Here is a 14,491-nt window from a genome sequence, read left to right as displayed (position 1 = left end):
GTACTAATTTCTTACAACCGTGTAACCTGGCTTAACGGCTTATAATAAGTAAAGTGACTTTGTAGCACCACCGCATGTTTCCGAACTTAATTCTTCACACATTGGAACACAAAGGGACCGAAGGATGCAAACGGTGTTCGGTTTTCCTGCAGAATTCGCACAGTCTTCTGGCATCCGGCACGACGGCAGATCTTTTTTTATTGTAACTTGTTAAATACCCGTTTGCACTTTATTCACTCTGCCACCCAACTAGTCTCTGACACTTTTAACCAACTGGCACGCTCAGTCACTTTCTCAACTAACCGACTATAGACAGGGGTGCACAACCTTTTTACTATTGCCGGCCGCAACACACACACCACTGTGTGCTAACGGCCGCCACTGAATATACTGTTTTTTCAACGATATACCCCTGATAATTACGACAAGTTGACGTGAGCATTATTTGAAAGTAATGGAAATGATTCCATACCTAAAAAATGTGCACTATTTATTATTTACATTTGCCAAATTATGTACATTACAATGTAATGACATATCGAATTATTCAATGGCTGCCTTGTTCTTGCACGCTACGTTCACGTCTCCATCATAAAATAATCCACTTCCCATTTGGGATTAAACGCCCTTTTTTCTTCTTTTAACAACCTTTTGCGTTTCAGCGACATGACTGAGTGATTCCACTGTTTAGCTTTTCGACAACTGTACATGCGTACATGACAGTTCACCGATACGCTATTAATGTTTTTTGACGTCACCATCCATATTGTTGCACTTTGTCTCGGTTGCAGTGGCTGCACCAGTTACTACTCGCTATACAGCGAACGAATGTGTATAACGCGGAAATGGAAATGGGCCTAAATAAAATCTTAATTCTTGAGACCGTTTCAAAAACAAGTTTTAGAAGCAACGACAGCCGCCAATGCACATATTTCGATTGTGGCCGCGGCCGCAGGTTGTGCACCGCTGGACTAGAAGTTATACTCGCACTGTAAGGTTTGAACCTCACCACACCCCGATTAAACAGTTTATTATCAGGCTATGGGAATAAATCCCAAGCCGGCGAATAGCGTGTAGAGTCTCAGTAATAACAGCAGTGTAACATTAATGCGATAGAACAAGTAGAATCGAATGGAATCAAATAGAATGAATTTACCGGTCTAAACTGGGCTTTTTAAAGCTCTCCATACTGAGAGCTGATTGGTCAATGATGTCACGTGATATCACGAACCGCTCGAAGTAATATAATACAAGAACATAGGTGTGATGTCACCTAAGCATAGGAGAACATTTTATGTTGTAAACACGATGTTGAATGAATCACTTTACTCGAGAACACTCGATGGATAAATCATTTGGGTCACATTATGGGATTATGCAGTACATGTGCAAAGCTGCACGCAAAACATTACGCAATTCAAGCACTGGTTTCTGTGACGTATGTTGCAGATGCAGTTGAAAACAATACTATCAATTCCATTGAGCTTACTTTCAGATGAATTGCTTATTCTCCAATTTTTTTTAATATAATCTCTATTTTAGGCAATAATTGACTTCAGAAAATATAAAATTTCACTAATCAGGTCACCTCGCTTCGTTTTGTAATTAAAAAAAAACAGTTTTATATAAAACATGTTAAACTAATAAACTAATTTGTTAGTTTTTCGATTATGGCGTCACATTATACAGTTATTTGTTTTAGTTTTAATCCGACGTCAGCATTTCAATAAAAAAAATTACCTCTGCTATCTTTTCTTGGCTTAATTGGAACCTTGCAACTTGTCGCCGTCGTACTCATTTCTCTTCAAAGTCACTCATGCACAACGTTCGAGACTATGCGTAGCGTAGCACTGTATTAGGGAATTACCCGGCAGGCTTTTTGAAATTTAATTTTTTATTGAGTTATGTTTTAGTTTTGTGCCAAACACCGAATATTTCACCACCTTGCAGGCAAAAATTTGTTAGTTTTAGTATATTTGACAATTGTTATTCACTCACAGTAAAAACTAGATCTTTGATTTCGACATTATGTTGAGGCACTTCCATGAAGTATCCTGTTTAAAATCATATAGCGACAGTAACATCGAAAAATATAAATAGTTTTTTGCTAGAAGAACCTTATTTAAGTTAATTTCCATACAATTTGGTTTACTATTACTCTACTCTTATTGCAGTCAAAAAATATGAAGTTATCAATACTATACCCAAAACAATTGTTGGCATCTAAAAGTGGGCTTTTGGTAGGAAAATATTCCAAAAGGCTAAACTGTTGCTGCATAACAAGTGTATCAAAAAAGTCAAAAGATTTTTCATTCAAACAAAGAAAAAACAAAGAAGATCATGAATGCAATAAAAACAGTGTTCTTGGATTCCAAAGATGTGAAAAGAGAGATGATAAACTCTACATTAATTGTACAATAACAGAAACAGAGCAAAGTTTCACAATTGTATTGAACTACAAAACAGCGAAAATTTTAGAAGTGGAAAAAGATGAGATTGGAGAAACTCCTCTTTTATACTTTTATGATCAAAACTCTGTATTGATGGGAATAAATTCACTTTCAAACTGGAATTATTCACATTTAGAAACTGTTTGCAATCAAGCTGTGTCTTGCCACAATTGTAACTTTGACATCCTTAATGAAGACTCTATTTACTTTTTATTTAAAAGTAATATTGAAGAGAAGATGCAGGTGGAAAACGACAAGAATTTGTCGACACTTGAATTCACTTCAGAATTATGGTTGAAATTATTTACAATTGTCCCACTTTTTACAACACTTCTTGCATTGCTGGAAAGGATTGTAAAATTATCAAGCTTTGGAACACAACTGTTATTTAAGATTGGTTTGTTGAGAAAATTATCTCCAAGAAATAAAAACATCACAAATCTTCTGAAGAGCGACATAATGTGTGGATTGTTGTTTGACACCTTGTTGGGATTATTTTTCTACACTTTTGTATGCAATGTAAATGGAACGGTCAACAATTACACTTTTAACATGTTAATGTCATCTATTAGTTACATTGGAAAAGAGGTGGGACACGATATTTGCATTATAACAGAATCTTTGTAAAATTTTTATTTTTCAGGTACAACTGATAATCAAATGGCTAATGGGAATACCAATCGGACTCAAACTTAATTCCCCACTCAATGAGTTTCTGGGTCATTTTTTTCTGCATCATGTTCAGTTGTGGTTGGAGTACATACAAATGCTTCTCTCTACACTCCACGACAAACAAGAATATTTTATGCATTGGCCGTTGTTTTCATCATGCTTTGGATTGTCATTGTTTGTTTCTTTTGTTTCAGATGTAGTTTCCCTTTTAAGTTTTCATATTTATTGTTTCTATGTGTATGGAGCAAGACTTTATCGGTTGCAGGTATTTTGATTCTGCATATTTTATTACAAATTACTCATATAAAAAAACTTTACAGTTTGTTGGTCTAATGTCCCTATGGAGACTCTTTCGTGGAAAAAAGTGGAATCCATTGCGCTACCGTGTGGATACACTTCAGGATCCAAGCGAAGGAGAAAATCCTAGGTTTTTTTTGGGGACGTTACTTTTTACAATAATATTATTTCTTCTTCCTACAACTGCACTGTATTATGCAATTTTTGCTGCATTGCGAATTGGCATCATGATTGTACAAAACATACTGACATACACTCAAATGATTTTGAGTTGTTTTCCATGGTGCACATTTACCTACCGTTGGTTTTTACCGCTCACGTTTCCAAACTCTGCCCAAATCAAGTTTCTAAACCCGATGGATGCTAAATCCCTTTTTCCAGCAGAAGAATACGACAATATTTGTTGTAAACCAACCAACTTCACCATTCACATCCAACCTCACGCTTACAGCTGGGTCATAAATGCAGCATTTACCAAACTAAATCCAACACAATATCAAAATTTTGAAGTTCAATCATTTTTTTTGGCTTTAATGACAGGCAAACTATTAAAATGGACTTGAAAACTTAATCCACGAAAACAAGACAAACAACTCTTCCTCATATTGTGCTTTCAGGTGTTACTTTTGACCATTTGTTGTTGACCCATTGTCCAGTAGCTTTGCTGTAGACTTTTGTTTTGTTTTCTATGGACTGATAGGTTAAGAAGTTTGTCTTTTCATTACATGTTGTTTCCTTTTCGTTGCAAGAAATGTCTTCTGTGACCTTAACATAGAATAGCATAATTAAGGATCAAGTTAGCACAAAAACTTAAGTGAAAAGCTCTAACTTGTACATAGGGATGTTATTTAAATTATTAAGTATGATTGTAGATATGCAAACATTGGGTAAAATTGCAATTAAAGTGGCAATTCTAAACAAAAAAAGGAAATTTGGACTGTAACTGTTGAACCAAACTTACCAGTTTTCTAGCGCGTTTCTCTAATAACGACCAAACTGCATGATGAACTTTTAAATCTTTAGGTAGGGAAAGCCCTTGTATTCTCCAAACATTTTTATTTTGTAGTTTGTGCATCTGAACATGTTCAATGTGATTAATAAAGAGCTAAAATTATAATTGTAGAGGTTCTTACCGCAGTTACAACAAAATGAAATATAAGTGACGTATTTGCGATCAACGGCCCATCAACAATATCAATGTAATTGCCAAGACGATAAAGGGAAATCTTTGAGGATTGGGTTGTTTTAAGTAAGTTGTCAATTCTTAAAATCTTGTGGCTAAAAAAAAATACTATTAATCCCCAAAGAAAATCTTTTACAAAAAAGGGTAACTCACTGGTCGTTACTAAACAATTCTTTTGCAAACTCCGCTTCAACTCTTAATGGTTCAAACTTTTTGTTTTGTGAAATAATGCTTCGGACAAGCTTAGTTAAATATGTTAATGACTCCTCATTTGTATTCCACTCGATATTTTCACGGAGTATGACATCACAGCAGAAGGCTCCACCGTTTACTAAACCATTAGTAAGGAAAACTTTTACATAACAGTCACCCAATCATTAAAAATGCTACAAATGTTAATTGGGGATGTCAAACAGACAACATAAAGTTAAAAATGAATATATGTAATTTCTAGTTCAATAAGTAATTTGTGTAATAAGTAATTATAAACTTACTTGAAACATTAGGATAATTAAATATTTGTGGTGATAGACTGTTGTGAAAAGCTTCTTGTGAGATTGCTCCAAGTAAAAATGCACAGGATCGCCAGTAAGCCTGTTTGTAACAAAGATTTTAATAAACGCCAAAAAATATATTTTAATCCATAAAACTGAGCACCTTGTTCACTTCTTCGTGGTGCCACGCTGTTGATTGCAACATGTTAAATCGTAAAATCTGTAAAGTGCAATCCTCTTCCAATGGATGATGCATTGACCAAACAACAGGATCGTTCTCCAATGTTTCACCTTGGAGCTTAGTATGGAATTGTATAAAAAAAAAATGAAAAATGTGCAAAAAAAATCTGTCAATACCAAATAAATAAGAAAACATACCTGGATTAAGTCTTTAGTTTCAACACCAGCAGCTTCCAAACTTTTCCCTTTATTTCGAGGTTTAACCAAGGCTAGTACAGAAGATTGTGCGAGACCATGTGATATGTCTACAAAGTTTATAATACAACTTTTTTTCAAACAATTGTAGATAAATTGCAAACACTCACGCATTGCACAGTGAAATGGTGTGGACATGTGCTTGTTCATAAACATCACAGCATTGTCTGCAATTCCCCTCCCTTCATAATTAACCTACACATTACAATTTATTTTTTATTGAAAAACATATCTGCACGTGAAAACACTCATATATAAAGAATAATTCTGGCCCATAACTGTGTAACATGACCAACCATGTCATATATGTTGATGTTACTGCAGTATGGGCCAGTAGGCTATATTCATTCACAGAAATTTCTGCACTTGTTATCATGAAAAAATATTTTCATGTTTACCTCAATCTTCTCTATTCGGGGAATTCTTTTGGACATTTGCTGCCTAATTTCTTGATCAAACAAAATATTTTTGTTTTCTTCATCATTTGATAACTTTTTAGTCGGTGATTGTGAAGATAATGCTGGGAAGAAACAAACAAAAAACTTATGTTGGGATAGGAAAATACGACTTTGTGTTCACTTTTGCTCCACAATCAAATTATTAATCACACGTCAGTACACACTGCTGTGATAATGTGAAGGTCTGCTTAAACGATCTGGAAGGAACAATCATAAATTACAGAGTTAACAAATAAATAGTTGGTGTTTGACTGTTTGGCAAAGCATATGAACTTGTGATGCCTTGTGCAATAACGAGGTACTGTGTCATGCTAATACTGAGAACATACTACTACCATTACACGTGAGAAACATGTTAAACGACGTTTTGGCACAACCGTTCGTTAAACAGGCTTGCAGGATCCACATACCTCGATTTAAGTGGGATGAACAGAATTCTAACAGATTTCCATTAAATCTCCGCAACAACATTACAGAAACTTATTTTCATTTACAACGATGTAATATTATTACTGTTGCACCATAGAGTATACTATGGTTGCACAACCAAAGAGACGCTAGTCGACAAAACTTTTTTTCCAGTCGACAAAACTTCAAACGCACATAACTCTGCTGTTTCTCAATGGATTCCAATAATTTTTTTGGCAAGATTCATATATTGACACAAAATTTATGGAAATGTAAAAAGAAATATTAATTTCGAACGAATTTTGTAACGTATATTAATATGCATGGTCATAAATCCGCTATAACTTTTCATAGGTCGACAGGAAAGATAATTCTACCACTGTTGGAAAGCTCTTTAAAATCCCTTTACAGCGATACCTAACTTGTGCGCGATTTCTTGGGGGAAATATGTTTCTCGACCGAATATTAATTATGACCGTCATAAAAAAATCAATCTTTCACTTGTAACTTTGGCTACAGTTCGACAGGAAAGACAATTCTACCACCATCATTATGTTTGTGTAATATGTATAAAAGTATTTTATTTCTTGCAAAAATATTTATATAACTTGTGTGTAGCAAAGTTGTTTTTGAAGCACGTACTTTTTCGCTTGCACCTTTCACTCAGCAAGGATGCCAGCGATGTCGGCAACGTGAGTGATCGGCCTCATTACCCGCAGACTTGAGCGGCCGCGCATCTGATCGGAGGTGAAAACGCTCAAAGTCGTGCGGCAAGTGTTTCAATCAGAGTTAATCAACTATTTTTTTTGTTTTTTTAAGAAACTCTATATAAACCTAGGCAAAATGCTGTTTCGATCCATTTCGTTTTTACAACGAAGTAGCCTACTGCCAAAGTTTACAGCAATATTCTTTGCAAGTTTTCGAACAAGTTTTGAAATGTCTTCTTCCATGTTCAGTGGTTTTAAGATCGTCTGCAGCCAGAGAAAGGTATGTGATATGCTTAATCTTTTGTTGATAAATTGTTGCGGTTGCTAACGTTGGATCGTTTTACAGTCTTATGGAGTCGAGAGGTACAAAACGGGTATCTCTGGCAAGCAGACAAAGTGGAGGATTCCGGAGAAGAGTGTTCGGAATCGGTTGCTGTTCCTCTCGGACAGCAACGCCAGGCGGTTTGTATCTCCGTATACAGTTAAACCAAGCGATGACTTTTGTTTAGACTTTGCGGCTCTGAGTATGCCCGGAGGAAGGATTGACCACGCGTTCGTTGAGTTATCCAACACAACGTTGAGTCGTTGAGTTTATAAACAAAAGACTGATTTTTGTTATGACGGTAATATTTAATATTCGGTCGGGAAACATATTTCCCCCAAGAAATCGCGCACAAGTTAGGTATCGCTGTAAAGGGATTTTAAAGAGCTTTCCAACAGTGGTAGAATTATCTTTCCTGTCGACCTATGAAAAAAGTTATAGCGGATTTATGACAATGCATATTAATATGCGTTACAAAATTCGTTCGAAATTAATATTCCTTTTTCATTTCCATAAATTTTGTGTCAATCTATGGATCTTGCCAAAAAAATTATCGGAATCCATTGCGAAACAGCAGAGTTATGTGCGTTTGAAGTTTTGTCGACTGGAAAAAAAGTTTTGTCGACTAGCGTCTCTTTGGTTAAAAGCGCATGTGTTATGCTCTTGTTCGAGATATTGGGAGTATTATTTGGGGCCATGTCAAAAAGGGGTCTAGCTGAAAATGCATTGGTTAGATAGCAGTTCTTCAATAAAATGAACGCAGTGCAATAAGTAATCCTTTCTGGGAAAAATTTTACGTTTGGGCAAAGAAATTGTCAAAGAATATAAGTAGTAAGTACCAAGCACCCAAAACCAAAATTTCTATTTAGGCAAAGAAAGACATTTAGATTGTATAATGTAGGAAGTGGAAGCAGATGAACCCGATAAAGTTTGTCTGTTATGTAAATATTAACATCTTTTGCAGGACTTTATAAGCTGGCATAGAGAATTAGGAGAACGCATTTATTATTTTATTAAGCCTATTATATCTCATAGGCCTACTTACGGGAAGTAAAAGTGTAAACCGAAGCCAAGTAGCTCTCAGACGTATTTTTTTTGTTGCTTGGTACTTTTATTTCTTGACAATTGCTGCTTTACCTAAATGTGAAATTTCCCCCAAAAAGTGATTAGTGTTGTTGTTGTGTTACATATGTTTTATTGAAGAACCCTATCTTAACCAATGCATTTTTAGTCAAACTTGACCTGCAGTATTGTGACGTCAGACCCATTAATAATGCGAATTTGGAACCATAAATACATATGATGACTTTATTGTTTTTGCTTTGATTACTGATGTAATTGCAAAAATATGATGATTTTTCATCACCATTTTTCTCAAAAGCTATGTTTATATGCAAGTGTGAAGTGTGGAATCATGTTTTTATTTGGCTTCCAACCTGTGTTTAATTATGCTGTTATTCTTGTTTTGATCAAGGTTGAAGTCAAAACAGATGTTGCAATGTTTAAAATTTTGTTGGTAGTTTTCATGTTTGGAGGTAAGATTTTTTCAGAAAACAATCGTTTTATGACATTTTGCTTCTAATTCCTTTATTAATTTGATCTATAAATACCCAATTTCGCAAACATTTCTTCCCTAATTCCTTATAATCTTATCTAAATTTTGAAACTATTTCAAGTTTAATTGTTGATGTTATTTCAGGTTTATGCACTCATGCTGCAATTGTGGATAATTCAACTGCAAGTTCTGCTTTTCATGAAACTCTGCAGGTTAATATTTGTACCACATGCTTGAAGTAAATATTAGTTACATTTTTTTTTACAGAATTCTGTTGAAGCTCTAGTTATTCTTAGTCCTTCACACACACTTAAATGCACATCGTATGATTTAACATGGAAGGCACCGATACATGCAAGAGCCAGTAAATATTTTATCAGATACAAGCAAGTTAGTTAGTTCTACTTTTTTTTTTGATGTCATGGAAACAAGCGTCACCAATATGTTTTTGTGTTACTCAGGCTTTTGTACCTTCTGGAGTAAATAAGACTTCAGATGAATGGGAGTACATCACCTTACCCGGAAACTTAACACAATATTCTATTAGAAGGTTAAAACAGCAGAGTATTTACCACATTGAAATAATATGTGAGATGCAAAATCTTGTCCGAAGTAGACCAGCAATGTCATCATTTCGGACAGGTAGGTGATAATAATTTATCAAATGTCCTATTTAAATAGCATGTGGAACTTGCCTTATATATAGCAACTAGTTAAATACCACTTTTATACAAAAGACTTTGGCGCCAAATCCTGGGTCATCATGTCACTTTTCAGTTATTTAGTCATAATGACAACTTTGTGTTGCTACAATGAAGAAAAAAAATTTACATGTTGGCACGATTGTTACGAGTGAAAAATAAATCTGTAAATAACCTGGAATGCATTATGTGAGATCTGTCAAATCCGTTATATTTTTATTAGTCTTTCAAATTACAGCAAAAAATGCCTCATGTTTAATTTTGCCATTGTCACCAAATGTGTTGCATTTTTACGAAACATGTGCCATTTGCATTTGCTCAACATTAGGAGACTGTATATCATTTTTTTTCCTGTGATGATATTGTTGCAATAGCAGGCATTTTTTTTAGTATAAACCCATTTGTGCTGTGCAAAACAAAACTAAGATTAGTTCAAGCTCATTGTGCAAATGTGCAGAGGGTTTCGGGGCTGCAACAATGTAATGCAATTGCACAAGCTGCAGTTAATGTTTATGTGTCCGTTAGGGCAAACATGGACATTCATATTTTCGAAAGCTCGTCCTGCATTTACCGTAATTTCATAGCGAAAACTAGAAACTTTGGGGCCGCCCACCTGGTGATTCTGAAAACTTGGTGCCAATGACAGGGATAAATAAGTTTCAATGGTGTTTACCAATGGAACTAAACTTTTAAAGTATATAGTGCCATTTTGCAACAAAAAATGTTTGTGGCTGTGACTTAAGAACACACGATGTGGGCACTTACCACCCCTGTTGTATGTCATGATCTCAAGACAAACAAGTTGCATGCTATGCGACTATTTTTAGCTATGTAATGACCAGAGCTGAGATTGTATTTTTGCCTTGCTGCAAATTTCACAGTGTTACTGTAATAACACACAGAGAAAGGCCTTGGGTAAATGACACCATTATACTAAAAGTCCTATAGCTGATCCAATTGTATCCATGTTTAGGTTGTCAGGATTCATTAGCTGCCGGAGGTACAAACACAATTTCTCCCCCTATCAAGGAAAGTGATGGTAAAGACATGCAAAAAATTAAAGGTAAATTTCATTATGGGTGTGCGTAACTACTGGTTGGTTTCCAATTTAAATTTGTTGTTATTTTCCTAAACCTAATTTGCACGAAGTACATTCCAAATACTCTTTGTTGATTAAAAGTTTTTCAAGGAAAATTAAAAAAAAATATTGTTTATAAATTTGTTAATAGTTCTCAAATCACCTTTGCTATCCATAAAAAGATTATCTGATACAACCCTTACACTAATGTGGAATATAGAAAATATTGAGGAGACAGATATTGGGAGAATAAAGGTTTGTTCCTTTTTGTGGAATCCACTGATGTTGTTGGATAAAATTATTTTCTAATTTTACGAAAGGTGGAAATGAAAGTAAATGGAAAAGGAAAAAGTTGGAAAAGCAAAATTCCCCATATTTCTCCAATCATTAACAGACAAAACATAACAGATTTAAGAAAAGGTTTTGTAATTTATTGTAAAAAGCGTTATGTAAAATATCTTCATTCAATATAAATTCCTTGAATGCTATTAGTTTGTTGAACAAATTAAATACTGCAGCACAAAGGTCACCCAGGTTCCCAAATTTCTCGCAACTAAATAAGCACATATTATAAAAAGTGTTAAAAAATGTTAAATAAACACTTTCCATGCAGGTTTTGGATACAAGTTTCGATTGACTGTTGAATACGAAAATGGGGAATCAATTAATTCCAACATTGTAAGGTTTTTCACCACACGGGAGAGCATACAACCACCATTAAATTCACCACAAATGTTGTATGTCGATCTTAGAAATGCTTCTCAATTATGTATCAAAGTAGAGGTAGGATATTAAAACATATTTTCTGGTGGGGATTTGCCAAAACAGAAAAGCTTCGGCCGAATCCGAATACCTGCACCCAATATTCGGCCGACTCTGAATATATAATGAGGTCATAAATTTACATATTGGTCGAAAATTTTGTTCTAACGTCATTATTTATGCATTAAAGTTTGCTTCGTACAATTCCATTTTTTGCAATTCTAAATATTATTGCTGAAATTGAAGTAAAACCAATGTAGGATTCGAAGTCAATGTTTGGATTTGGGTTGAATTTTGAAAAACACCTTTCATTCAGCCGAATCTGAACATTAGGATTCGATCCAGCACATCCCTATTTTTAGATTATCTTGCCAAACAACCCATTAACAATGTTTATGTCTCTCAGAGTGGTGGCCAGACACCAGATGTTGAAGGTTATTTTGTGAAACTAGTCAAAAATAATGTTGGATTGAAATCCAGACTTGCATCAGTCCATGGCAATCTCATTTGCATTTTGTTCACGTTTAAAACAGAGATTCCGTACTCCTTCAAAATTCAGGTATGAACAACATGATATATGTGTTGAATGAATGTTGTATGATCTAATCTATATTGTGGTTTTAGAGTTTTAACATACACGGCAGGTCTCCTTATTCTCTTGATATATTCTTCACATTACCGGTAGGATATAAAAAGAAAACTTTTGTAATATTAAATTCAACTGGGGCAACCCTCTATCCGAACATTCCTGCTTCCACCAACAAACCGCACCATGAAGGTTTGATATCATTTTACAACAGCATGTGTCAAAAAAATTCTTTTAAACAAATTTCATTCAGAAATGGTTTTTATTGCAAAAGAAAAACAATTGGTTGATCCTACATTGAACAAATAAAATATTCACTGCTAAAACTAAACAGTTAATAATCCTTAATTTTTTTTTCAGTAAGGATCGCTCCGTACCCCCCACTTCGAAACATGACACAGAGAGATATCGCCATCCTCATAGCAGGCCTTGCTATGGTTTTGGTTGTCATAGTTCTTGTTATTTCTGCCATAATTTATAACCGATTAAAAATTCAAGACAAAAAGTCAGCTATGGACCCAAGGACGTATGTGTTTAAAAAATATTCTGTTTATGTGAATGTTTGAAACCTTTTCTAGCAATCACTTTAGCTTCACTCCTATGAGCTTTGGTGTTTCAAAATTCTACATGTCATAAAATGAAATATTAAAACAAACTTTTAATAAAATATTTCTACAGTCGCTCACCCCTACCACCAAGCAGTAGAGATATGAGTGGATGCACAGATCCGAAGTCTCGACATTATGATGAAATATGCCTTCCATCTTCCAACAGTAGCGGTCAGATTGGATGCACATACCATGATACAGATATTCGTAATTGTGGCAGCAAGACCGCCCCATTGTGGTGGGTTCGAGGGCTTGACGGGGAATTTTGTCATATTATTCCAAAAGACTCAACGAGACCAATCACACAGGGACTTCCCCCCTCCGGAACGTCATGTGTGGTAACTTCTCAAACCTCTCAAATTAAAAACTTGCCTGAACAGCAACCTAACACCTATTCCACACCAGTGTCTGTGTAAAATGATTCCACATGTACACAATATTCCATGCGTAACAACATCAGTTTCTTTGTACATTGATTTACTTCTGCTGTTTTTTTATATTTGTTTGTTTGATATTGCCAGGTCAATTGATATGTGACAGAACAACTTGTTGCTTGTGTGATTGTGAAATCCAACCATTTTTAGTTTTATAATTTGACCAAGTGATATTGTAAGAACTGCAGTGCTCCTTGTTAACTTTTACCTTCCTGTATAGTTTCATATTGCATTTTATTTTGACGTTTCAACCTCTGGTGCCTGTTTGTTGTTTGCAGTATTTTGTTTAATTATGAAGGCATTGTACATTTTTATACGATTTGCTGCGTTTAGATTTGAATTGTTTGGTGTTATTTTGATATCAATGCAGGATTTTGATTGCCCTATTTGAACTGCTTGTTAATCAAATAGACTCAAATCAGTCAACATGGTCTTCAGACTAGAAAAACGTCCACGTGAATATGGTAGTGTAAGGGTTTACCTCCTCACCAGCAAACGGTTAAATCCGAAAAAAAAAGTTTATTATCAGGCTGTGGGAATAAATCCCAAGTCGGCGAATAGCTTGTAGAGTCTCAGTAATAATAGCAGTGTCTTGTCACCAAATAAAAGAACAAAGATAAAACGATGATTCCGAATAGAGTAGATTCGAGCCCATTTAACAGGTGCACATGACTATTTATACTTGGGCTATCGGAAGGTTATTGGTTGTTTTAGTCACGTGTCGTTATACATTACTTGGGTGAATATAACACAAGAACAAAGATGTGGTGTAACATAAGCATAGGAGAACATTTTATGTAGTAAACAGGATGTGGAATGAATCACTTTATTCGAGAACATCCGATGGACAAAACATTTGGATCACTGGTTCCTTAATTTTTCCAGAATCTAGCCCTCTGGTTGGCATTGTATGAAACTGAGGATGCCTGTCCAAGCGAAATCAATTTTTTATGATTGCTAATAAATGAACTGACTGTAATTTGAAGCTTCTGTTAGTTTCATAACATTGACTTCATTTGGGTCACATTATAGAGTTATGTTTACACTTGGGTCGGAAGTTGCGAAATACGCTATACGTCATGTAACAGGGCTTGCAAATGCTTGTGCAATGTTGCAAACAAAATCTTACACAATACAAAGGTTTGTTTGGGTTATGTTACAGTAGTAACAATCTTGCGAGGGTCGACGTCGTTAATTGGGTAAGTCATGAAGTTCACTAATGACATGAAAGCATTCAAATAAGACATAAAAAAGTAAAATAACTTAAAACCGCATATCAGTATTTCTATTAAAAATACTTTGTTCGCGGGTAATGTCCGTCTTGTACTCCTCTGTCACAGA

The 14,491-nt window shown here is 34.9% G+C and overlaps 3 protein-coding genes across 4 annotated transcripts; 2 read left to right on the top strand and 1 right to left on the bottom strand.

The window, feature by feature from the left end:
* Window positions 1–2,181: 2,181 nt before the first annotated feature.
* On the top strand, window positions 2,182–3,982 carry LOC145888788 (uncharacterized). The gene is made up of 3 exons (XM_082979643.1): window positions 2,182–3,038; window positions 3,094–3,387; window positions 3,443–3,982. The coding sequence occupies exons 1-3, from the start codon at window positions 2,184–2,186 to the stop codon at window positions 3,980–3,982; spliced, it is 1,689 nt and encodes a 562-aa protein (XP_082835769.1). The 5' UTR covers window positions 2,182–2,183.
* Window positions 3,876–6,600, bottom strand: LOC145888789 (large ribosomal subunit protein mL39-like). 2 transcript variants are annotated; one of them, XM_082979645.1, is made up of 10 exons: window positions 6,400–6,600; window positions 5,930–6,051; window positions 5,642–5,726; window positions 5,471–5,581; window positions 5,260–5,387; window positions 5,097–5,196; window positions 4,756–4,933; window positions 4,553–4,697; window positions 4,381–4,494; window positions 3,876–4,184 (listed from the first exon to the last, which is right to left on the bottom strand). In XM_082979645.1, exons 1-10 carry the CDS (start codon window positions 6,458–6,460, stop codon window positions 4,020–4,022), a joined length of 1,209 nt encoding a protein of 402 aa, XP_082835771.1. In that variant the 5' UTR covers window positions 6,461–6,600; the 3' UTR covers window positions 3,876–4,019. The 2 variants fall into 2 exon arrangements, with proteins under 2 accessions (XP_082835771.1, XP_082835770.1); XM_082979644.1 differs by having other exon boundaries at window positions 5,260–5,394; window positions 5,475–5,581; window positions 6,400–6,599.
* A 1,423-nt stretch (window positions 6,601–8,023) lies between these two features.
* On the top strand, window positions 8,024–13,570 carry LOC145888806 (brother of CDO-like). Its single transcript, XM_082979663.1, has 12 exons — window positions 8,024–8,961; window positions 9,126–9,193; window positions 9,249–9,371; window positions 9,443–9,623; window positions 10,656–10,745; window positions 10,912–11,015; window positions 11,081–11,180; window positions 11,374–11,543; window positions 11,929–12,081; window positions 12,147–12,300; window positions 12,469–12,634; window positions 12,787–13,570. Exons 1-12 carry the CDS (start codon window positions 8,775–8,777, stop codon window positions 13,130–13,132), a joined length of 1,842 nt encoding a protein of 613 aa, XP_082835789.1. The 5' UTR covers window positions 8,024–8,774; the 3' UTR covers window positions 13,133–13,570.
* Window positions 13,571–14,491: the final 921 nt, after the last annotated feature.

The sequence above is a fragment of the Ascidia mentula genome, chromosome 2, assembly GCF_947561715.1.
Source record: "Ascidia mentula chromosome 2, kaAscMent1.1, whole genome shotgun sequence".
Taxonomy (NCBI): domain Eukaryota; kingdom Metazoa; phylum Chordata; class Ascidiacea; order Phlebobranchia; family Ascidiidae; genus Ascidia; species Ascidia mentula.
This window is presented reverse-complemented; position numbering and strand designations above follow the sequence as displayed.